This window comes from Cotesia typhae, unplaced genomic scaffold, assembly GCF_013202065.1.
Source record: "Cotesia typhae breed Kobodo isofemale line unplaced genomic scaffold, CoteBio_Ctyphae contig_20, whole genome shotgun sequence".
Taxonomy (NCBI): Eukaryota; Metazoa; Arthropoda; class Insecta; order Hymenoptera; family Braconidae; genus Cotesia; species Cotesia typhae.
The window spans coordinates 3,003,418-3,027,638 of NW_027423725.1; the positions used below are offsets into that span (position 1 = coordinate 3,003,418).

The window sequence follows — 24,221 nt, forward strand, 5'->3', positions numbered from 1 at the left end:
CGATTTTACGAATTTCATAAAAAGTATAATATTTTGCAACCACGTACACTAAATATGTTCCAAAATTATTTCTTTAATTTTTAAATTTACAACAAAATGTTTTTTAACTTCCGAAAATTATATAAAATCATATCGGTTGCTTGGATTTTTTAATATTTTGATTTTATATCTTTTTGTAAAGAAAAAAAGTTTTTTTTTTCTTGGCGCGATTTTTTACAGTGAAACTGTTTTTGTTCGGATTGTTCTAACAAAAATCTTCTTCGAAAATATTTAACAAATATTTCGACAATTGTTAAAGAAATAAAAAAATCTATAAATGAAAAGTATAAAACTTCCGAGATTAAAAATGTATTATACCGCATTGTTGGTTGAATAATGTACAATGTCAGACAAAGAGACTCTTGTCTGCTAATCGTAAGATTTCTCGTGGGTAACGAGCATCGCCGGAGTCGTGAATCGCCATGTAAAGTGCGTAAAAGTCCACTGACTATGTATACACATATATATTGATTTATGTGTGTATATTTTATTTCTTTTGTGTTTGGTTATGCAATCGAAAGAAAAACATTCGTGATAGATCGATAGATCGTATGGACGAAGAATAAAAGAGCTCTCATCTTGATGGTTAGATCTACAATATTTATAACTCTCTCTTTTTCGCTTTCAACACCCACATATTTATGAATATATTCTATTTAAATGTAAACATTAACAATTGTACTTAATGATCCCAGCCATGAGAAGGAATCTTCGGGTCAAAAGGAGTTATTTAATCTAGATACGCTTATCACTAACTGTTTAAGTTTGATGCAGGTGGATTGCGAAAAAAGGCAATACAAGTGCAGCCAATCTACCAGGTCAATTAACAGGATATTATTACGTTAAGCTAGCGTGTGAATTCACAGTGACTATCTTTACGGAGTTCTTAGATTAGCAATCTGGAATTTATTAAAACTGATGACTAAAAAATGGTTTTATAAAAATTAATTAAAATTGAATAAATTTGCCCCTTTGATGATTTCTATCTTATGCTTATCATTTTTTTGCTTCACGGGGAGAATTAAATACTAAAAATTATCATCTAATTATTTAAGAGTTTTTTTAATTTAACACGATGAGAATAAATACTACTCGTGTAAAGAAAAAGGTTCCTGGTCTGGAACGTTCCTATGACAAGACAATCCGGAACATCCCCGGAATACTTTTGTAATGTTCTCGAAACAGTTCTGGAACATCTATGGAACACTTCAGGAATCTCTCAGGGAAATCTCCGGCAGATTCATAGAATATTGCTGGAATACTTCCAGAATAAATTGGGAATACTGCCGGAACATCTCCGGTACACTCCTGGAACATTCCCGAAATACTTCTGGAAAATTCCTGGAATACTTCCCGAACAAATCGGGAATAGTTACAAAGAGAGATATTCCTGGAATATTCTGAGCGTGTCCCCGATGTATTCCTAGTATAGATTATAAGTATTCCGGATTTGTTCCGTCCATACAAAGTTCGAAAACCGGCCCTCGGATGGCCCATCGACGGGCGAAGGATACTGGTTGACGGCCGATCATTGGTGACTTTTAATGGCCCACGGACGGCTGAATGTCCAAATGATAACAACGGCCCATTAACGGCAGTTGATTATCGGCCGATTGTAAAAAAAGTTATCGGGCCGTTAATGGCTGATCATCGGCTGAGTATGTTAAAATAAAAAAAAAAAAAAAAAAAAAAAAAAAAAATTTAGCCGATATGCCGTAGAATTTTTGATTCCTATAGTCGTATTGGCGTTATGAAGTCAAGTAGTAGAAGATGTAGCACAGGAGCATCGATCCTAGTCGGATATTCTGAAAAAATTTTGAAGGTTAAGTGGAAGTGGAAATCGAACCTGGTTCGTCTGCGTGAAAGTCTCGATCATTACCGGCTGCGCTGCATGCTGGAATCTAACTGAAAAATTCTACTTAGCTATTTGAATTATTGAAATATATTTTATTACTGCATATACAGATTATGAAATTTATTAGTACTCAATTTTGTCGATTTTTGTATAAAGTTTTTAAATGTCTGAAGACGATTATTTTTTTTTATTCTAAATTTAATTTGCACCAAACCTATTTAGGCTAATCCCTTATTAGAAAAAGAGATTCAAAAAGATTACCTCAATGTAAAGTGTATATAATTTTATTATTTTTACAAAGAATTTTTACTTGAAAAATTATGTAAATTCTACCTATTTTGTCTGATAGTAGACTATTAACCAGAAAAATACTTCAAAGGTAGAATTATAACATTCGATGCTTGTTAAGATCGGCCATCTTCCCCCTTATATCTATGTAGTAGTAAAAATCAAATCTTTTCCAATTTTTTCAAACAATTTTAATCTTTTTAAATCTCTTTTTCTAATAAGGGATAGTTGATCCTTCCAATAGTTATATGTTTGTTTAAAAAATTATGTCATCCTTTTCTCAAGTCAAACTTCAAAATCACATTTAAAATTTTTATTGTCTTGTTTTATTTACTCATTATTTTTGTTTAGATTTACGATAATCTTGTATAAAAGTTTATATATTTTTTTTATTTATTTATATAAGTTTATATATAACTTCTATTTGTATCAATAATAATCTTAAATAAACATTACAATATCTTTTTTAATTTTTTAAATATTATACTTCGCGTAATGCATCTCCGAAAACCCAAATTTGTGTTATTATAAAATAACAAATTGGCCAAGAACAGCCAGACTTTGGGCGATAAATGGATATTAATTGTAAAACATTAATGACCGCAATAGCCGGCGACCAGCGTTTAACCAAGTATGGCCCGTTGACATATCCCTATAACTGGCCAATCGTTGGCTGCCAGATATCGGCCGATGGTTGGGATTGTTTCCATTAACGGCAACTTTGTATGGGCGGAAGAATTCCAGAAATGTTCCATAAGTATGCCGGAGATGTTCCGAAACTATTCTCGATTTATTTTGAAAGAAATCCAGACAATCCAGTCGTTTATTTGATGTTAAGAGCTGATTAGTTTTTAAAATTGATCGGTCAAGCCGTTTAAAAGTTATTAAAAAAATGTCGGAGTTATGTTAAAAAAAACACTTGTTTCCAAATATTTTATCAAGGATATCTCTCGAACCAATCAACCGATTTCCCCGTTTTTGGTGGCGATCGACGCGATTTTCTAAGATCTAAAATTATTTTACATCATCAAAAACGATCCGAAAAGAAATGACGAAGTTATGTCAAAAAAACACTTTTTTTGATTTTCTTTCGTTCACAATATCTTTTGAACAAATGAACCGATTTTGACCGGATTAGCGACGATCAGCGTGGTTTTTCAAGCTTAAGAGCGGATTAGTTTTTGAAGTTGATCGATAGAGCTGTTTAAAAGATATTCCAAAAAAACCACTTTCAAAAATGATTTTTTTCTTATTTTTTTTTTAGATTTTTCAAGATTTCTTAAAATCTATCGGTCCGAATCGGTTCAAATTCTCAGGAAATCTAAGTTTAAGGGAACTCTTTAGAACGCCGTTTAGTTCGCTCCGATCGGTTCAGTCGTTCAAAAGTTATAAGCAAGTCACACACACACACACACACACACACACACACACACACACACACACACACACAGTGGCAACATCGCGGGGGTAGTCAGGGAAGCTTCTTGTGATCTTCAAACGTCGAGATCTGATGAAAACTCGATTTTTGCAAAACGGGGTGAAAACAATAACTTCCCGATTTTTGAAAATCTGAGATTTTTAGCGGAAAGTTAAAAATTTATTCTTAAAAAATGAGTAAGAAAGTATCGAAAGAGTGATAAGTTCTCTATTAGTAGTGATGACCATAAGAATAATGATAATTTTGATTTTGTAAGCTTGAAGGGTTTTGATGACTTGTTCCATGATAATGACCACTGTCTTGTGAGGATTTGCACTTAGTTCCACTAATTAGATCATCAATATAAGCAACTTGTATGCGATAATTAACTTCTTGGGCATTCAAGGTGCCCGTCATGAGTTTTTGGAAGCGTCCTGTGATCACCCAAATTTGTTCTCGTTTGCTGCCTAGAGTTATGAGCTGGAAGTAACAAACAAGTTTTGTTAATTACTTTGTTTTTTATATGTGTAAAGATCAAATTAAATGAATAATATACCTTCAAGCCCGAAATAAATTGTAGTGTTTTATTGTTAACAACCGCGTAATCAAGGTTAGGTCCGCCGAACTCCGGGTAGCTTTTACTGTTCCAACAACCAATAGCTGTGTCCCCCATTAAGCCGTAGAATAAAATTCCGTCATTTGTCATAGCTTGAGGTCCAGATTGCGAGGAGCGGCGTAGCCTGAAGGACTGAAATGCGGATGCAGCATTGTCTGGGTGGTTTAAAAATAAGCTTGAGTCTCTGAAAAACAAAAAAAAATTATGAAACAAATGATCAGACTATTGCATGCCATTAGCGTGAACACTAGTGTTTGTTTTATTGTCAATTTAAAATTTTTTGTAAAAAAATTTTGTTACTGTTTTCAGTCCACAAATATAAGCACATAAGGGGGCATCCATTAATGACGTGAGCTATTTTTCAATCAGTTTAGACTCTCCCCCCCCCTTAGGTGAGATCTGTCTGGACCCCCCTCCCCTTACGTGAGATTGATGCTAAAAATATTTTAAATTAAAATTATTTTTATTATTCGGGAGAATAATAAACCATTCAAGTACATTATAGTTAATTTATTTAAATTAAATCAAATTCAAAGCAAAAAAAACATAAAAACAACATGAACTAAATGATTTTAATAGACATAAAATTTATTTTTGCGGGCAAAATAAACACTCAAAATAGTTTTTTTTCAACATCAGGTTTAGATGAGATTTGGTGAGATTTCATTGGACCCCTCCCCCCTCCATTCTGAGCTCACATAATTAATGGATGTCCCCTAAGTTAATTGTTACACAGAAAGAAAAAAAGTCTTGAGTCAAACGTAAATTTTCTTAAATCAAGAAAATCTTAAGGAAGACTGAAAATTTCTTGAATGAAGTTAAAATTTTTTGAACTAAGTTACATTTTTTTAAGCCAAGAAAATTTCTTCTTGCTTCAAGATAACATTAATCTTCCTTACAATTTTCTTGGTTCAAGAAATTTTTTTTTTCTGTGTAAGAATAATAAATATTGATCAATGTAGATCTGTACAACTATTTTTTAACTTCCCGCTGAGAAAATTTCAAAAATTATGAAATTATTGGTTTTACCCCGTTTTACGAAAATAGAGTTTTCTGCCCTCCAGTCGGAAAGTGAGAACTTCCTGGCCGCTGCGCTAAACGAAGTTGCCACATTCCAGCTATGTAATATACTATTCCCATCTTATTCATATATAAAGAGGTTGCGATAAAGAGGTAAGCAGATATTTTTTATACCTGATAATGGACGTAGGAACATAACTCTCAATAACGCTAGCCAGCGAATGAAAGTACAACATTCTATCTCCATTTATTGCTAATGGTCCTAATGCTAATCCAAAAATTCCGTCCATAAGATCAAAACTTTCGCCAGCAATAGTAAAAGTTGCGTACTCAGGATAAGGATAAAAAAGTCTGTTTTGAATGTTCCATGAGTTTTGATTTTTAAAATCGTAAACAATTAGCTGAAACTCGGTGACATCTGCGATGTAGACGAATGTGTCCGAACATTGTCTTCGGATGTCAATTATTGGTGTGATTAACAACGATTCAGGCTTTAATATACTCTCTGGAAATTGGTAACGTGAAATCAGTCGATCGGTTGACAGGTCAAAAATGAATAGTTGAGGTGGGCATTTTCGCTCGTCCTCTAGCTTGCCAGTATCTAACACCCATAGTCTACCGCACTCGTCAATCTGAAAGGTTAATTAAAGTTTCTTATTGCGAAGAATAAGACAATCTTGGAACAGGAACAATGTAATGTTTTGGAATTAAATATTCACCTTGATACGGTACACACTTGTGATGTGATTACAGTATCCTAATTGATTCATTTCCCAATTAGGATATGGAGCTATCAAAGGACTGCCGTCTGATGAAGTCAAGTTAGAGACGTACCCAAGAGTTACCGGTACTCCTTCTTGAAAACGGGGAATTGTTATAAACACTCGAGACCCAAATGGACCTACTGAAATGATAAAAATGCAAAACAATTTATTTTAGACTTTTTTTTGTTAAAATTTTTCATAAAAAATTGATCAGTTTTGATATAGCTGAATTAAAACGCTTTTTCACTTTTTAAAACATAAATATTAAATTAATGTTTTTTACACCTAGCGGTCAAGTGACTAGTAAATCTAATTCAAGCCAATGGATGGAAATTAAACTGTAGCTTAAACTTAAATGGTAGCTTAACTGGTAGAGCTCCTGACAAGTTATCAGGGAGATCCAGGTTCGATTCTTGGCTTGCTAACCACCCCCATTTATTTTTTCAAGGTTTGTTTTGGCTCTCATTTAGTTCCTTTCATTTCTTTTATTTCAATGAACATCTTTATAACTCGAACAGATACCACAACTTTCAGCTTCCCTAGTATTCAAGTTCGATGGATCCCCATCGATCTTATGTGAAGAGAGAATTTCTCTCGACCAATAGAAAAGGTGGAATTTCCATCCGTTGACTTGAATTAGATTTACTGGTCACTTGACCACTAGGTGTAAAAAACATTAATTTTTTCAAATATAATTCGGTTATAAAAAACAAGATAATAAATATTAAATTAGAAAAAAAAATATAATGGATTAAAATATACCAATAATTGACACTTGAAATTGTATTTTATAACATATTACTTGAAACTATAATCTTCCGATTTTTTTCCTTGGGATACTTAATGTTTTTCGTGTAACTTATTTTTACAAAATTCATAAAGAGTTATTTTCTTTGGCATTATATTTCAAAATTAAATCATGAGTCATGATAAAAAAAAACCCAAGTAACTGAATTTAACTTGGGTTTTTTTCTAAATCATACGAAATTTCACAACCTTCTATGAGCTAACTAAGAAGTCAATGTCTCAGAATAGAGCAATAAATCATTAGCGATTAGCATAACAATGATCACTTAAGGTCACCGGTTATAAGCAACTAACAAAAATAATTTCTCATATTTTAACAAAAACTAAGGTAATTAAGTATTCTTTAACAAAATATTTTAAATTGCAATTGCAATTATAATTTTTGATGTCATTCGCAATTAATGATTAAATAACAGTTCATTCTAAATTTCTTGTGATTAACTATTGAGAATCATAATTAACTCTGAAAAAAAATTTTTTGTCTAATTTTTGTGCAACAATTTTGTCGTATTAAATATTTATTTGTAAATAACGCTGAAGTTAGCCGTCAGCTGTCAATTTTAAAAATTTTAATAACAAATCAATTACAATAAAAAAATACTTCTAAAAATTTTCACTTATAATTTTTATTAATTTTCACATGTGGAATTTTTTAATTTAATTTTTTTTATAATAATTGCATTATTATAAAATTTTAAAATAACTTATTTCTTGTAATTTTAACTAATTTACTTTTATAGGTAAATAAATAAAAATTTAACTTACTAGCTGAAGCATCAACATCAATCGGAAACGGCGCCCCAGGAATAAAATCCTTGTTCAGGATAGCTTGCTCTCGAGTCCAAGCATCAGGAAATAAAAAATCCAGCGATTTCCAAGAATAAACAAGTCTCAAGTTTTTGTAACATAAATTTTCATTTTGGTTAATATTAGAGATTTGATTCACCGGCGTGCGGTAAGCCGTGCAGTAGACAAAATTTACAGCAAGTAAAATACTTCCCAATAAATGCATTTTTCCTAATTTTTTTAATAATTTCGAATCTGAAAAAATTCAATAGTATTGTTAATAATAATTAATAGATATTTAGATAGAAAATTCCAATTTATAATATCAAAAGTCATAGTAATAAATTATTGATAATTATATCTATTAATTTATAGCTGATCAATCAGTAAATAAAAAAATCATCGATCGATTATAAATAATTAACAATAATTTCTAATAATTGATTTGTTATTCTCGTGCAGAGACAATGACCTTGAGTGAGTGCTGATTGAGAAAGGAGGATACTAGCGATCATAAAACTCGTATTTATGTACCAGTAGGTCAAGGTTACAAATATTCTTCATCCAGTTGTGTTTAAGTGTTTATAGTTTGCTTTCACAGTTTTATGTGAGCTCATTTATTGTATAATATTGTTAGATGGTAACATGATAATAAATACGTAAACAGACTATTTCTTAATTTATGTTATCTTTGAAAACATTGATAACTTAAATTTTTGAATTATTTGTGTTATTAGTGTTTCTTTGACATTTTTAATCACAGTTTATAATTTTTAGGTACTTTTAAAGTAAATTTAATTAAAAATTTTGCTATGACCAATTACCAATTATTCAATGGAAAATTTAACGGAACAAACTCAAAGTACACGGAAAAAAGAAAACTCGAAAAATTACAGTATAAAATCTAAAATCAGTCTCGTCGTAATCAAAATTAGAAAAATTACAGTTTAAAATAACATTTTTCTAAATTCAATTTTTTAATTTAATATTCAGAGCTTTCAATGTAAATATTACATTCTACAATGTAATTCTTATAAAATTGTAATAATTACATTTAAAACTGTAATTTTTCCAGTTTTCTTTTTTCCGTGTACCAGCAAATTATTGAAAATTTGATACAAAAAAATGACTACCGCCAAAAAATAAATAAAATCGTGAAAAGGCACAAATACAGATTACGGCTTTTCTGACAGTACCAATTTTTTCTATTAAGATTTTTTTTTTTTTTTTTTTTCATTTAATTATTATTTAGAGTCGGTTTTAACTGCTGTAGTCATATCGCCGACTTTAATTGTTGGGAATGGTACGGTGGGGTCCTTTTATGTTATGAAAATGTTAATCTACGCGGCAAGTTTCGAATCTTGATTCCAATCTGGATTCTAAGATCAGCTTGGGATTCGAACCCACGATTGGCCGGTGAGTCAATCTAAGTGCTTCATAGACCACTCGGCTAACGCCACCGGTTTCTATTAAGATTCATCTGTAATAAAAACAGACTTTTCACAAAATTGTCTACAATTTCCTTGTATAATTTTAATTAAGCACGCAATTAAATTTTTGCAATTAAAATATTCAATTAACTGTCTCATGATTTTTTCCGTCAATCAGTTGCTTGGTTGTAAAATTATTGATGTAAGTTGCATTGGATTATTGATAATCAAATTAATTTTTTGTACTTGGATTTTACTTACAATTATATTCTGTAAATACGAAAAAATAAATAAAAATCACAACGAACAATCAAATTTTTGAATAAAATCACGATATTTACATTATTGACTTAAAATTTTAATCAATAAAATTTAATAATGATGGAAGTGATTATTATTATTGTTAAATAAACTATGCATTAGCACAACTTGATCAACAGGAATCACCGAAAAGACTGTCCTAATGTCGAAATGCGCGAGAATATATAAATCCAAGATCGTGAAGACGGTTGCCGAGAAACTAAATGAGAATTCGATGAGAACCGGATAAAATTTAATGATTATCTTCTTCAGTTTTTCTTGTGTGAGTAAATATATACAGATTCTTTAGCATATACACGCTAATCTAAATACAACCAATTTCTCGTTCATTGACGTCCGTGTATTTATGTATAATCATATTCAGATAATTGTATACAATAGGTGTTTCAGAAATTCTGTTTTTTTTTTTTTTTTTATATAAGAAGAAAAACACTTGACTGATTGTCGAATTTTTTATTTGTAGGAAAGATAATTATTATTATTAACAGATTTTTTTCAAAACATATTTATTAACGAGAGTTCAGATTACTTTTGTAGTTTTTGACTTCATTAATCTATTATTTGTCACAATTAATTGCTTTTTTTGTTAATTAGTCGAATCACTGTCTTTAATTTCGATCTCTTGGTATAATAAAAAAGCTTGGAAAGTCCAAGAGTGCACGGCTCACACGGTCATTCTTTAGAAAAATACAGAAACAATCTCTCTCAATTTCGTCTGGGTGTACTCGAAAAGTTTGTAAAAAAAAGGAGGGGGTAAAACTTCACGGCCTAGGCTATGGTAGAGTCTCTAGAAAAGAGTCCCTTTACGGACACCACGCAGCGCTCAAAAGTTGTACTTTTGGAGCGAGTATAACAAAAAATAGATTTTTCTGTAAATCCTGAAAACCTAATAGTTTAAGTCGCTAATTATACATATATTTTGTTCTGCAAGCTCGAAGGAGCATATAAAAATATTTTTTCCAATTTTCTAAGTTTTTGCTTTGTAAATTTAATGTTACTAGAAAATCGAGCGCGCTCTGCGCGCTTTTGTCAAAATGTTTACTATCAAAAATTTAATTAATCAAAATTTTTACAAATTTTATTTATCAATGGTAACCGTTGAAAAAGTGGATACCATACGAACGAAATACGACAACAATGAAATCGTCACATCAACTGTTTAACAAAGGATTACCTTCTAAGTATGAAAATTGAAAATTTTTAAACATGAGAAAAATTATTGATTTCAGATCCGGAAAAATGAAGCTTCTATTCCCAAAAATTTTTTTTTGAAATTTTTTACACGATAAAACAAATTATTTTGTTAATGCAACATGTTTCTCCAAAATTCTGTTTTTCGTTATTTAAAAAAAAAATCATTTTTATCCGCGTAAATTATTTTCTTATCAACAACGAGCATTTTTTAATTAAAAAACTTGGCGTTGAAAATGACATAAACAATTGAAAAACGCTATCAACATTACTGAGACACTTTAAAGCTCATCTCGCTTTGAAGTTTATCAATTTATAAATAAATACTCCGAACGATTTGAATTATTCAATTGCGTTTAAAAACTTTTATGAATGAAAAACTGAATTATCATTAATGAATTTGATTGTATTTGAAAACAGTTTCTCAATCAGTCCTACTTTCAATCTAAATTATTACTTATTGACATAATTTTTTTTCTTACTGCTATTACTATCATTATCGTAGAACCCAATAACAATTTTTCTTACTTTAATATCAAACATTATATAAAAAATAGTTCCAATGAATCATATTTATTTTCTAAAATTGCTATTAATACACAACATTCTATGTATGTCGTAGATTTAGGTTGTTATTGAAAGTAATAATAAAATTCTTATCTACCAACACTACGATCAATTTTTGGTACTCAAAAATTGTTATTAAAAATACACACTTAGATTGTTTTTACGATAAAAGGTTTTGTAAAAAAAATTTACTAATATGAAATGTAATGTTAAGAAAAAATTTTAACTATACCTCCAAAGTTATATAGGTAATAATCATAAGTCACTTACAGTAACACTGTCAAAACTAGACTAGCGATAAAATAAAAATCAACTAGAATATATCAATTTGTTAATATTGATGTAGCAATATTGACGATTAGACAGCTGTTTCTTTCAAAGACATACGTTCTTATTTATGCAAATACATATTATTAGTAAGGCGATAATGAGGTGATAATAAATAATCATCGCTGTTAGGATTTATTAGGAAATATTACGCATGCTTAGTTTTGTATGTTTGTATATTTCAGAAAAACAGTAATAAAACTAAAAGTATTCCTATAACATTGATAAATCTATTATTTAAGTGTATTTATGCAAATAGGTTATAAAAATATTCGAAACTGTCAAGTTCAATGTTAAGCATAATTGAATGACGTTAAGTTAATTGATGGGGAAATAAATTTAAAGACAATAACTAGAATATTTATGTAAGTATCTTCTGTCTGTGAATTATTGCTTGAATTTTAATATTGTAAAAAAGTTTTCACGGCTTGTAAAAAATTTTTTGTTGAAAGATAATTCTACTTTTTGATGGGAATGTATTTTGAACTAATTTTTTTACGCATTGAATGTTTTGTTTTGAGCGAGTTATAGTTTATCGGAATGATTAATTATTATTATTTTTTCTTTTTTCAAGGTCTATGTTAATGTGTGAGGTCAAATAAGTTCGGAATTCGAGGCTCGGGAATTACGTAGTCTATTTATTTACATGTGAGTCACTTACGAAATTATGGTTTTAATATACAGTGTAAACTCCATGTAACGTCACATGATTCAACGACAAACTCTACTTGTAAGTTCGAAAAAATATGTTTTTTTGTTAATTTTTTCTGGAGAGGCTTTTTATTGAATATATACATAAAATACATGAATATTTAGCGAATTTAACCTATTCTAAGAATTCATATTTTATTAATAAAAATATTGGGTTCCGTCGTTCCTGTAGAAGATCTCCTGAAGGTCCTCCACAAAAAGGTGTCTGGCGGTGAGGAAGATATCTCTGATCCAAATTATTTGAAATAAAAAAAACCAAAAGGATTACTTTTAGAATAGATAAATAGAGTTGATTATCAAAAAAATAGTCAAAATTTTGATTTTAGACAAAATGGTGGCTTCCCAATAAAAAAATAATTTTTTTGCATGAAAATTTACACTTTTAAGTGACTTAAAAAATCGAAATTTTTATCAGAAACTTTATTCCTTCTATCATTACCTGACAAAAGTATCTAAGAAGATCCTGTGAAAATTTCAAGTCAATCGGTCAAGCCGTTTCAGATAAATATTCCTCACCGACTTTGAAAACATCGTTTCGAGAAAAACGCATTTAAAGTTTTGGCTATTATTTAAAGTTACGTTTCTGCCTACTTTCAAACGCTCGGAGACGTCTTTACAAATACGCTCATTACTCCGAAACTATTTATTGGATTAATTTGAAATTTACAGACAATATTCTCGAATATATACATTCAAAATATGCAAAAAAAATTTCGATTTTTTTAAAATTGCAAATGGATATAACCCTTTAAAATTTAACCCCTTAAATGAAAGATTTAAAAAACCCCTTAAAATCACTTGACTACGGTTGGTTTAGCTTTTTAAAAAAAAATTATAAATTAATTCATTAATTAATTAATAAACAAGTAAATCATAAAATTTCATAACGCAGAAGAAATTATTTTAAGTCCGAATATTAGTTCGCCAATCTGCCGTAAGGGTACGCACAGTCGCGCTCCACGCTTGCGAGTAGAGCAGAAATATTCGGTGATATAAACGAAGTTTTGCAGCCTAACAATTATCCAACAATCTGAGCCGGGGATTAAATAACATTGAATTTGAAAACGTAGTCGTTGAGAATAAATAACGATCAATATTATCATTATCAATTGTTCATAATAATATGAACGTTATCGGCTCACTATTTTGGAATTTCCATATTTTTTGTTAATTTTTACAGTATATTGAGTACAAATAATTTTGACATATAAGTTTAATTTATATCAAAGAGATTTATACTAAGTTCTAAAAAGTTTTAAATAATTTAAATTATAGAATATTTTTTATACAAATAAAAAAATTACGTCAAAACTCTCTTAATTAATATTTATTTCCATAACATCATATTGTAAAAATAAACAATCCACAGACGATATAATAACTAAATATATTCGATAATATTATACGGGTATATCATCACATCATAGATCTTAATTTCTATTGAATTGAATTCAAATCTCTGGTGGACCACCACCTGGTGATATGCGGGCTTAATATTATTCACTATCGTGAGAAAATAAATTCACCTCTTTACTCTAATACTAAAATAAATATTCGAATAAAGAACAATCGATTACAATTTTTTATTTATTTATTTTGTTTTTATTCTTGTGAACATAAATGAGCGGAACTGAGAACTGCAGTTATAAAAAAGTACAGCGAATCGATAAAAAAATTGGGATGATGATGATGATGACGATGATGATCGTACATGACGCGTGCCAATACAATCGACCCTTTACAATGAAAATCACGACTAACTCAGTCCCACGCCATATAATAATACAAAGACACGTGTTTCATTGAACAGAACCTGCACTGGTACTGACAACCCGTGTGATTTTTCTCAGTCGCTTTTATGTAATACCACTACAGATTTGTACCACTTTTTATCATAAATACATAAATATTACAACTATTAAATAATTCATTTTACAGAAGAATACTCACGATTAATCAAAGTGATTTATTAATTTAAATAAATAATTCATTTATAACATTTGGGTTTTTCTGATAGGATTCTATTTTCTAGATCAAAAGATACTTATTATTGTTAAACTGATAAGATTTTTTTTTTACTTAAATCGATCTCTGCACTACAAGTACAAGTTTAAACAAAACAAATTATTTCTTGAGTCACAGTGTCATAGTTAATATTTATCGTGTAAAAATCATTTTGATAACGAATTATTGATTATATAAATATCTTTTAGAATAATAAGTCCACTCTTATCTATTTTCGCTGATATTCGACAATTTTTTAGTCAAGATAGTAGCTCCATAAGGAACAGATACAGTATAAAATTTTGGGTCCATGAATCGCGAGTACTGATGAATTTCTATTTTATATTTAGAGCCCACGGTGACAGAGCTCCGGAATATTAGAATGGAGCGTCATAAAAAAGTCTTAAAATTGTCGGAGGATAATTTTTCAACAGTTTCAAAATCAATTTAAAAAGAACGTACTCAGAAATGGTGCGGTTAAAATCTTGCAGAATCGTCTAAAAATATGACATCAAAGTTAGCTGTCACTTGACAATTTTTTAATTTTTTTTAGAAAACAAATTTCTTCCAAAAAATATTTTTGAAAAATTGCATTTGTAGTTTTTTAAAATTTCTGAATATCAATTTTTTTATAATTTTTTTTTTGCCATCATTTATTTATAACAGAAATTCTTGAAATTATCAACTATCTGCTAAGTTAATTTACATTTTAAAAATTAATTTTCATAGCAAATGTCAAAAATCTGCTCACGGAATTTTTTTTGGTGTCTTAAAAGAGTCTTAAAATAATTTTGGTTTGTGCTACGTTTGCACCAGGTTGCACTGCTTTCCTAAAGTATCTAAAAATCTTGATCAAATATAAAAATTTATTGTATCAAGTATTTATGATAATTTTAATTGAGAAAAAATAGCTTCCACCAAGAATAGAATTTCAAGAAAAATTTTTACTTCGACCAACGCCACTTCGGTTTTCCTTCAAGAATTTTGTTCTCGCGTCAAGAAATTTTTTTTCTGTATACAAAACAATTTTGTTGCTTCAATGGACCGAATTATTAATTTAACTAAACTTTTTTATTGAACTAACGAAAGAGTTCGGTTGCAAACAAAAACTTTTGTGTTGGCATGCCATACAAATAACTTATCACAACATATGTTTAGTTAACCATCTGAGCCCGTAAGGCTCAAAGGGTAAATATAGTATCGATACTGCCATTCTAATACGTCGTATCCCACATTTAGAAAATTTTACAGCAGACGGTAAAAACGATTCATTTTTAACATTGATTAAATGGGATTCGAATGACGAAAATATTTATTTAAAAGTAGTAATTAAACTATTTGACTTTTAAAATTTTAATACGACTAGCATAATACTTTTGATTCCATTTTTGAAAAAAAAATTAAATTGTCAAATTTTGTGGGATACGTTGTATTAGAATAGCAGTATCGATATACGATTTATTATTCTTATATGCTAACATAGTAATTTATTAATAAATTTGGCTTTTTTTTATCCTAATAAAAATTTTTTTTTCAGTGTAAAAACATACATTATTTTTGTAGGAGCTCATAAAATTGCAACCTCTAAAATTCATCTGAAAACATTCAACAATCACTAAACGAAACTAAATATCCAATTGACTGACAAGTTAAAAAAAGGGGCACCCTACCCTCATGGACTGTAAAAAGATAATTCGCACATCCGCCATGCATCCAATTTATGATGAGCAGCTCGAGAATGAATCGCTATTAATTTACTGGATATAGAGGGTTGATGACTGGTCTATAGTAAAAGTTATAATAACAATCCTACCATGAAGATAGCAAGTGCACTGGTGAATTGGTTAAGCGAAGGGTGGCGAAGAACAACGAGCTTCCGATTGAGACGAGTGGCTGACTCGTGTCTGATGTCGCGCAAGAATCATTTTATCTGACTTCATTTATCATCCTCTTCTTCTTTTCCGGTCCGATTTGTGCTATTCTCAATGTGTTCTATGTTCATAGGCGAAACTATGACTCATCGACCCGGATATGGTCGTCATGAAAAGAATTTCTACGCCATTTACTAAACGTAAAATGGGGGCTATCAAACGAATAATACGAAAAACTAATATAGTTCTGGCGTCAAATTCTTATAAGGTTCATCAGGAATTAATGACTCTAGCAACATCAATATTTACTGAGTCATCAATAAATAAATGTTTTCTTATTTCTATCTATATCTTTATAAGTTCCTCCAAAGTTCAAAATAATAATAAAAAAAAAATGTGAGCCGTCATGGGACGCCTGGCAGATGTGAAACATCGTGTGTGTACAAGTAATATGCATAAAAGATAATATTATTACAGGAATTAAATATAGCCTAATGAAAAAATGAAGTATTACGAATTTCTTACAGAAAATGGTAACTTTATTTAATAAACATTTATTTACATGTGATATAAAAATTTGATATTAATATCAAGTGGCCACAATTTAAATATTTTCATCTGTGACTTCAGTAATAGTTATATTCGATGTTTCCTCTGCCGATATTACTATGACGATTGGTCGATGATAACTAAAGTACGTTACAAAAGTATTGGATGAAACATCATCAAGATATCTCACAAATACAGCATCTATTGTTGTTCCATATTTGGTAGTAGATTCTCTTGGATTATTGTTGATTTGCAATTGAAATTCTTTTTGAAGAAATGTCATTAATGGCATTGATTCAGCTCTTGCAAAATTTACATTAAAATCTCCAGCTAAAATTAATGGTAGTTTATGTTTATTCGTTGTAAAAATTATTGAACCTCTTTGACTATAAGGAAATAACGTTTCATGTAAAAATAAAATTATATGATCCATTTTGTTATTAGGTGAAATGTATACTACAATCATAATTAATTCACTTCCGTTTTCTAGTTTAACATGTGAAGCACACATTTCACCAATAGATGTTTGGGAAACATGAACTTCTGTAGAATTTTGAACTGCTAGATCCATGTTGAGTGTAGTAACATGTGAAGTGTTGTTGTTTTTATAAATGGCCACTCCAGCGGCTCTAACATTTTGTCGTTTAAATTTTGCAATACAATGAAAGTTACATAAGTCAACTGCTTCATCTGCAGGACACCATGTTTCAGTTAGTAACAAAAAGTTACTATTTCTGCAAATAGAATCTTGTAAATCAGCAGCATATTTTCTGAGACTTTGACAGTTTAAAGTGTATATGGTTAATTTATTTCTGGAGTTCATAAAATCAGTTGTATGGTATCTAAATTGACTGTAGTTATTCGGAATTGCCGTAATATTTGCGCTTGATAGGTTACTTAAATTTTGCTGAGATATGTCAAACACTTCATGCTCCATTTCTCCCAAACCAGTTAAATTTCGAGAATTTGTACTTACTTCATCTATTATGATTATTGGTTCTGTAATTATTTCTCTATTTCCTATATTTGGAGAAGTATGTAATTCTATAATACTTTCTGCATTCTGTAGACGTCTCCTTTTTTCCGCTTCACGCTGACTCAATTTTTCTCTGTTCCGCTCCCTGTATTGTTTTTGACGTTCTCTTTTACTATTGTTTACTCTGAAAAAAAATATAAATATGTTAATAATAATAAAATCTAAGATAAAAATTAAAATAGTCTGGTACTATTCGATTAATAAAGTCTTACACAACATTGATAGTATGCCTTGTGTTTAACTGATCAGGGTGGCGTCCAGTTTCAATAATAATATTTTGTGATCCCTGTGATGATTGTTGGGAACTCAAATATTTAAAAAAATATGATATTAAAATGCACAAGAAAAAGAAAAAAAAATTTGAGTGTGGCTTCAATATACTCATGAACTCAAATCTTAGTTAATTATTGCAATATATGACTAAAGATTTGCAAATATAAATTTTATTAATAAATTTTTCCATATTAAATTCCTTCATGAATAATAAAAAAATAATTAATTGAAGATAATATTAATATAATTTATATAATTATTAATCTTAGTATAATTTATATAATTACTAATATGATTAATATGAATATAATTAATTAAATATAAAAATATAATAATTACATTTATGGACACTTGAAAAATACGATCTACTTACTGATGACTTGGTAGTATGCCATAGTGTAGTTTCACTTTCTTTGCACAAGGTTGATCACTTTGATCTTCTGAGTTATCACTATCACACATATTTTATTGTCAAAAATTAAATAAAACGCAGGTTATGTGTACCGTAGTAAACAACAACGTCGAACTGAGTGAGAAGCCACACCGTACACTCTACGACACATAAAATATATGTATGTATACCTTAGTATAGCGTGGCGACCCGTCGCCATGGCAAGCGTCGCCACGCCAACAATTCGGTTTACAAGCGAGCCTATAGATGTTTCACATCAAAAGTTTGGAAAATCCAAATGATCATGCCTTAAGCGCTCATGTCATACACAAATTATTTAGATTGAATGTTTACATTACGGTTTGTTAACTTTTTCATAAAGACTTCTATACTTTTTTTTTGTTTGAATTTTCCCGCGAGTGGTGTTGTCTCCTCTGTAGGTCGAGCTAACAAAAAATTTCAACAGATGATAAAACAATTAGTAATTATACCACCATGTATGTATAGTTTCTGCTTGTTTATAGTTATTCTGTAGCTGTTATCATTTATCTCAATATGATTTTTATACATAACTTTTTATGTTTAAATTATGAAAATCACGTTTTAATCGAAATCATGATTTTCAGGCGAGAGTAAAGCATACCTGCGCACTTCGCACTTAAAGCATGCAATATTTGATTATTTTCATAAATAATCAAATTTAGCGAAGAAAACAAACTTGAACCAATAATGAATCGTGGCCTGTTTTTTGCGAGTTTCGACTTTTGACTAACTTCAAGACTTTCATCTATTTTAATTTAGAAGATAATTATTTTATCGCTCATAAAAAATAAAAAAATGACTTATTGTAATTTTTTGATTTTTTTGTGGGAACTGTTGAGTATACACAGTCAAAAAATTTTGTGTTGAATTAACACAATAAATGTTAAATCAACACAAAAAATTGTTAAAGATTTAACATAAAAATTTTCAATATTAAGTTTTTTAAAACAACGACGCAAAATGTTTTACTGTCGCAAAATATTTTCATACATATCCTGACTCATTTTTAGACCATTAAAAATCATCGGGAGCAATATTTTCTCAGTATGGTCGGCTTAGTACAAATCAATATAGTACAGAGCTCATTGTTAGAAATAATAAAGTCTATTGGGACGATACATTATGTAAGGCTTATTCTCAATGGGATTGAATAATTGTTGTGATACATATGTTTCACGTACTCTCATGGTTGATGGTTGATGGTATATAGATATAACACATAAAGAGATAATATAATGACGAGCAAGATTCACGAGCAAGTCACGTGTGGGAAAGATATACAAACTAGTGGTTTTACTGTCAAATGTTATTAGATCAAAAGGCTCAATAAAAAAGGGTGGCATACATACTTATCAAGTTACTCCGAGGGTTACTGTTTATTATTTTCACTATCATTTCAATCGTATTATATGATACCAAGTATTTTTTTGAAGATATTGAAATTACTTTGTACAAAAAAATAAATTACCTTCTAGAATTATCGTGAAATTTTTCTTTCAGTGTAGAAAGTATTACCCGTGTAAAAAAAAAGTTTCCTGAAAAATTACGAAATAGTTCCTGGTCTGGAACGTTCCTATGATAAGACAATCTGGAACATCTCCGGAATACTTTTGCAATGTTCTCGAAACAGTTCTGGAACATCCATGGAACACTTCAGGAACATATCAGGAAAATCTCCGGCAGATTTAGAGAATATCGCTGGAATACTTCTAGAATAAATTGGGAATACTTCCGGAACATCTCTGGTACACTCCTGGTGCATTCCCGAAATACTTCTAGAAAATTCCTGGAATACTTCCGGAACAAATCGGGAATATTTACAAAATATATTAGAAGCACATCAGGGAAATGCTTGAAATATTCCTGAAACATCTCTCGAATACTTCTGGAACATTTTCGGTAAACGTCTGGATTATGTCTGGATTTCTTTCAGAATAAATCGAGAATAATTCCGGAACATCTCCGGCATACTTATGGAACATTTCTGGAATTCTTCCGGAACAAATCCGGAATACTTACAAAATATACTAGGAATACATCGGGGACACGCTCAGAATATTCCAGGAATCTCTCTTTGTAACTATTCCCGATTTGTTCGGGAAGTATTTCAGGAATTTTCCAGAAGTATTTCGGAAATGTTCCAGAAGTGTACCGGAGATGTTCCGGAAGTATTCCCAATTTATTCTGGAAGTATTTCAGCGATGTTCTATAAATTTGCCGGAGACTTACCGGAAATGTTCCGGAAGTGTTCCATGAATGTTCCAGAACTATTTCGAGAATATTGCAAAAGTGTTCCAAGGATGTTCCGGATTGTATTATCATAGGAACGTTCCGGATCAGAAACTATTCCGGAACTTTTCAGGAAACTTTTTTTTTACACGGGTATTGTTACTAATAAATGGTGAAGTAGCTTTCTTGCCTCTGCGATTAGTTTTATCATAAATTGTTGAAAATAGCAACGATACTGTAGATGCAGTGATGCCAGGACACATTATACTTGGATGCAGGGAAGGGTCAATTTTATGACCTGAGGTACCGTCGGTACTTTTTGGGTTGCCAGCGGTCAGAGTTAGTGTCAACTGAACTTCCGTGACAATCGGTCCACCTTTGTATTATAATATTATCGAGTACCTACACTGTATAAAATCTTTAAAGTATTTGTTTGTGTATCTTAGAGTATTTTCTTATTAATAAAGTCAATAAATTGCAACAATATTTTTCCCAAATAAATCCTATATATTATATCATCTCAACCTTCCAACCACAGGTTCCAATATAAATTAGATAGTAAATTTTTAAGAAAATTTATGGCCATGTAAAGTATTTAGAGTTTTATTTTGAGAATAAATAACTCAATGTAACGAATTTTTTTATGAAAAATTTATGACACTTTATAAAAAAATATGAGATTTTTAATGTACCATTAATGAAATATTTTTTAGGCCACCTGTAGTTTTTATTGTATACATTAGTTTCGAGGTGTATGAACTTAGTCAAGTGAGAATTTGTGTATACATTTATACTTAGCATGTGACGGCGAAAAAATAACGAGCGTGTCAATAGAATAATAAGAAAGAATTGAATTGAGAGCAAATAATAGCCAAGTTACTTTTTAAACTTTTAACTATGACATTCAAAATGTTTCGTTATAATTAGTGTAGCTTAAATACATAACATCAGCGTGTAAATAATTTGAAAGTATGATCTATTGACATTGTAACACGTTGATCATTAAAGTTTAATGCTCCACTGACTCAAGTACATTGCTTTTGTATCAATTTGAATGAAAGGAATGTAAATTAATATTTATATAAATATATTTATTAATTATTTTTTCACTAAAATAAATCGTAGTATTACTTTGATCTAAAGGTCATAGTTTTATTAATTGTTGATCAAGATCGATTTGATTGTTTGAATGGTGGGTGGTGCTAGATTATAATTGAATAATTTTTCGTAATTATTATATGAATAAAATTACTATTGGGATGGAAATTAATGAATTTTTTTAGTTCTTTCATAAAAAGGTTTTGAAAGATCTGTAAAAGAACTTCCTGATGTCCTCACTCAATATCAGCGTCTTTTTCCACCGATTCACTAGCACTTTTTGAATAATGCCCTGCTTTAAAATTACCGACAATTTTTGTCCTATCAATAAAAACTCAAGAATTTTACACAAGTTTTGTTAATCTCTATAAATTCATAACTACGCAAGATGAAACATTGAGTCAAATAAAAAGTTCCTAAATTATTTTCTTCAACAAGGATGTTTAACAAAATTCACGCGCAATGCTAAGTTTCTTATTGAGCTTCTAATTGAAAGTTAAAACTTCTAACTTACTTTTGGATATCGTCGTAAAAAAAAAAAAAAAAAAAAAAAAAAAAATTAAAGTTTAGGTATTAATACCACATGCGCAGTTGTTCCATTTTTGACTCTATGGTAAAAGTAAGACACAAACTCGAGCGGTAATTCCAAGTTCTTATTTCGCTCCCGGGCAGTCAACCATCACAAAGTAAATTTATTTATAATTTTATGCGATAAACGTTTCTACTTTTATTGCGTAACGTTCATTTCTCGAAAATATTATTAATTAATAGGATAGTTTGAAAAATGTTTAAAATTACTAAAAAGATATTATTGACGGCCTGCATTTTACTGTTTGTCTCAATAATTACGTCTGCTGATGAAGATCCCTATGCTTGCATTCCACTAAATCAAAAGGTATGTTACGTGGATATAACAGAATATCAGTAAACTGCACTGAAAAAAAAAAATATTTCTATTAAGAAAATTTTCTTGATACAAGAATAATATTCTTAATTATTATCATGGTTATATTTTCTTCGTTGAAAAGATGACACGTAAAATTATAACTTAATTCATACACAACTATTGTACACTAAAAAAATTAACTTTATTCACGAGAAAAATTCTTGAACCAAGAAAATTATTTTTAAGAAATTCGAAAAAATAATTTAACTAGAAAAATTTTTTCGTGGTCGCCAGTCATCCTGTTCTTTTGTTTTGTAGATATGATCTTTTTACAAAAATTATAAATAAAAAAAACTAATCACATACTTTTTGAAAAAGAACAAAAAAAATCATTAAAATAAAAATAAAACTTAATTAAAATAATAATATTCAAACTTTCCTTGTAATTTTCTTTTTTACACACTTTTTATTAGCTTCACTTATATGTATGTTTGTATGTTTGTAACCGACTCCTTTGGGCGCGATTTTGACCCACTTTAAGCGGCTAGATTTCATTCAAACATTGTAGATTTATCGAAGACCGATGACAATATACTAATTTGATAAAATTATTCCATTTTTCAATTTGCAAAATAAGATTTTTGTTAATTTATATAATTTTCATCTACAGTCGATGAAGCAGAAATTTTAATTTTTAACCATTATCTTTAGCCAATTTATCTAATATTAACAAATTTTCGAACACCGAAGAGAATTTTCAATTCAACAAAGCATATAATAGTTTCAAAAAACTCAAAAAAAAAAAAATTAGAAAAACGGTAGACCCTGAAGGCCATCCGTGCAACTTCCCGCTAATTCCATACCTAGGTGCATAAAACTGCACTAATAACGTTTTTGAGCTCTTCGAGCTCAAAAGTCTGGTTGAAGTATAATAGAACAATATTTTTTAAATTTTCAAATCGCATTAACTTTTAAATGAATCACTCGATTTTCACGCGGTTGGCAGTATTTGACACAATTTTTTTAGTTTCATGAAAAATATTAAAGTTTGAATTGATAAAACTAGGAAATTTGAAGTCATTCCAAAAAAACCTTTTTTTTGGTGTTCTTTCGTTCATGATATTTCTTGAACGAATCGACCAATTTTGACCGGCCTGACGGTGATCGACGTAATTTTTTCATGCTAATAACTGATTAGTTTTTGAAATCGATCAGTGCAGCTGTGTAAAAGTTATTCGAAAAAATGTCGGAGTTATTTTAAAAAAACACCTGTTTCCAAATATTTTATCGAGGATATCTCTCGAACTAATCAACCGATTTCCACGTTTTTGGCAGCGATCGACGCGGTTTTATATCATCAAAAATGATCCGAGAAGAAATGATGAAGTTATGTCAAAAAAACACTTTTTTGGTTTTCTTTCGTTCACGATATCTCTCGAACGAATCAACCGATTTTGACCAGATTAGCGACGATTGGCGTGGTTTTTCAAGCTTAAGGACGCATTAGTTTTTAAAGTTAATCGATTGAGCCTTTTAAAAGATATTTCAAAAAAATCACTTTCAAAAATGATTTTTTTCTTATTTTATTTTAAAAAAAGAGTGGGGTGCATGGATCAATAGATATAAATATTCTATTGACAGACATGAGTAGAGTGATTATCATTTTTATAATATCTTAAAAAGCACCCCATGTTTTTTTAAAA

At 29.8% G+C, this 24,221-nt stretch overlaps 2 protein-coding genes across 5 annotated transcripts in view; both read right to left on the reverse strand.

Annotated features, from left to right (window-relative positions):
• Window positions 1-3,811: 3,811 nt before the first annotated feature.
• Window positions 3,812-24,221, reverse strand: part of LOC141538038 (major royal jelly protein 8-like) — an 82,010-nt gene continuing 61,600 nt past the window's right edge. Inside the window, exons 1-6 of one of the 4 annotated variants that reach the window (XM_074259300.1) lie at window positions 11,334-11,463; window positions 7,572-7,847; window positions 5,955-6,139; window positions 5,410-5,867; window positions 4,156-4,399; window positions 3,812-4,079 (exon numbers count right to left, since the gene is read on the reverse strand). In XM_074259300.1, the coding sequence (XP_074115401.1) occupies window positions 3,831-4,079; window positions 4,156-4,399; window positions 5,410-5,867; window positions 5,955-6,139; window positions 7,572-7,818 (1,383 nt within the window). In that variant the 5' untranslated portion in view covers window positions 7,819-7,847; window positions 11,334-11,463 and the 3' untranslated portion in view covers window positions 3,812-3,830. Of the gene's footprint in view, window positions 4,080-4,155; window positions 4,400-5,409; window positions 5,868-5,954; window positions 6,140-7,571; window positions 7,848-8,064; window positions 8,298-9,283; window positions 9,504-11,333; window positions 11,464-24,221 lie in introns of those variants that run through there. The other 3 variants (XM_074259298.1, XM_074259297.1, XM_074259299.1) reach the window with 3 other exon arrangements.
• LOC141538285 (uncharacterized) lies at window positions 16,619-20,067 on the reverse strand. The gene is made up of 5 exons (XM_074259667.1): window positions 19,914-20,067; window positions 18,246-18,283; window positions 17,812-17,885; window positions 17,041-17,723; window positions 16,619-16,893 (listed from the first exon to the last, which is right to left on the reverse strand). The coding sequence occupies exons 1-5, from the start codon at window positions 20,065-20,067 to the stop codon at window positions 16,619-16,621; spliced, it is 1,224 nt and encodes a 407-aa protein (XP_074115768.1).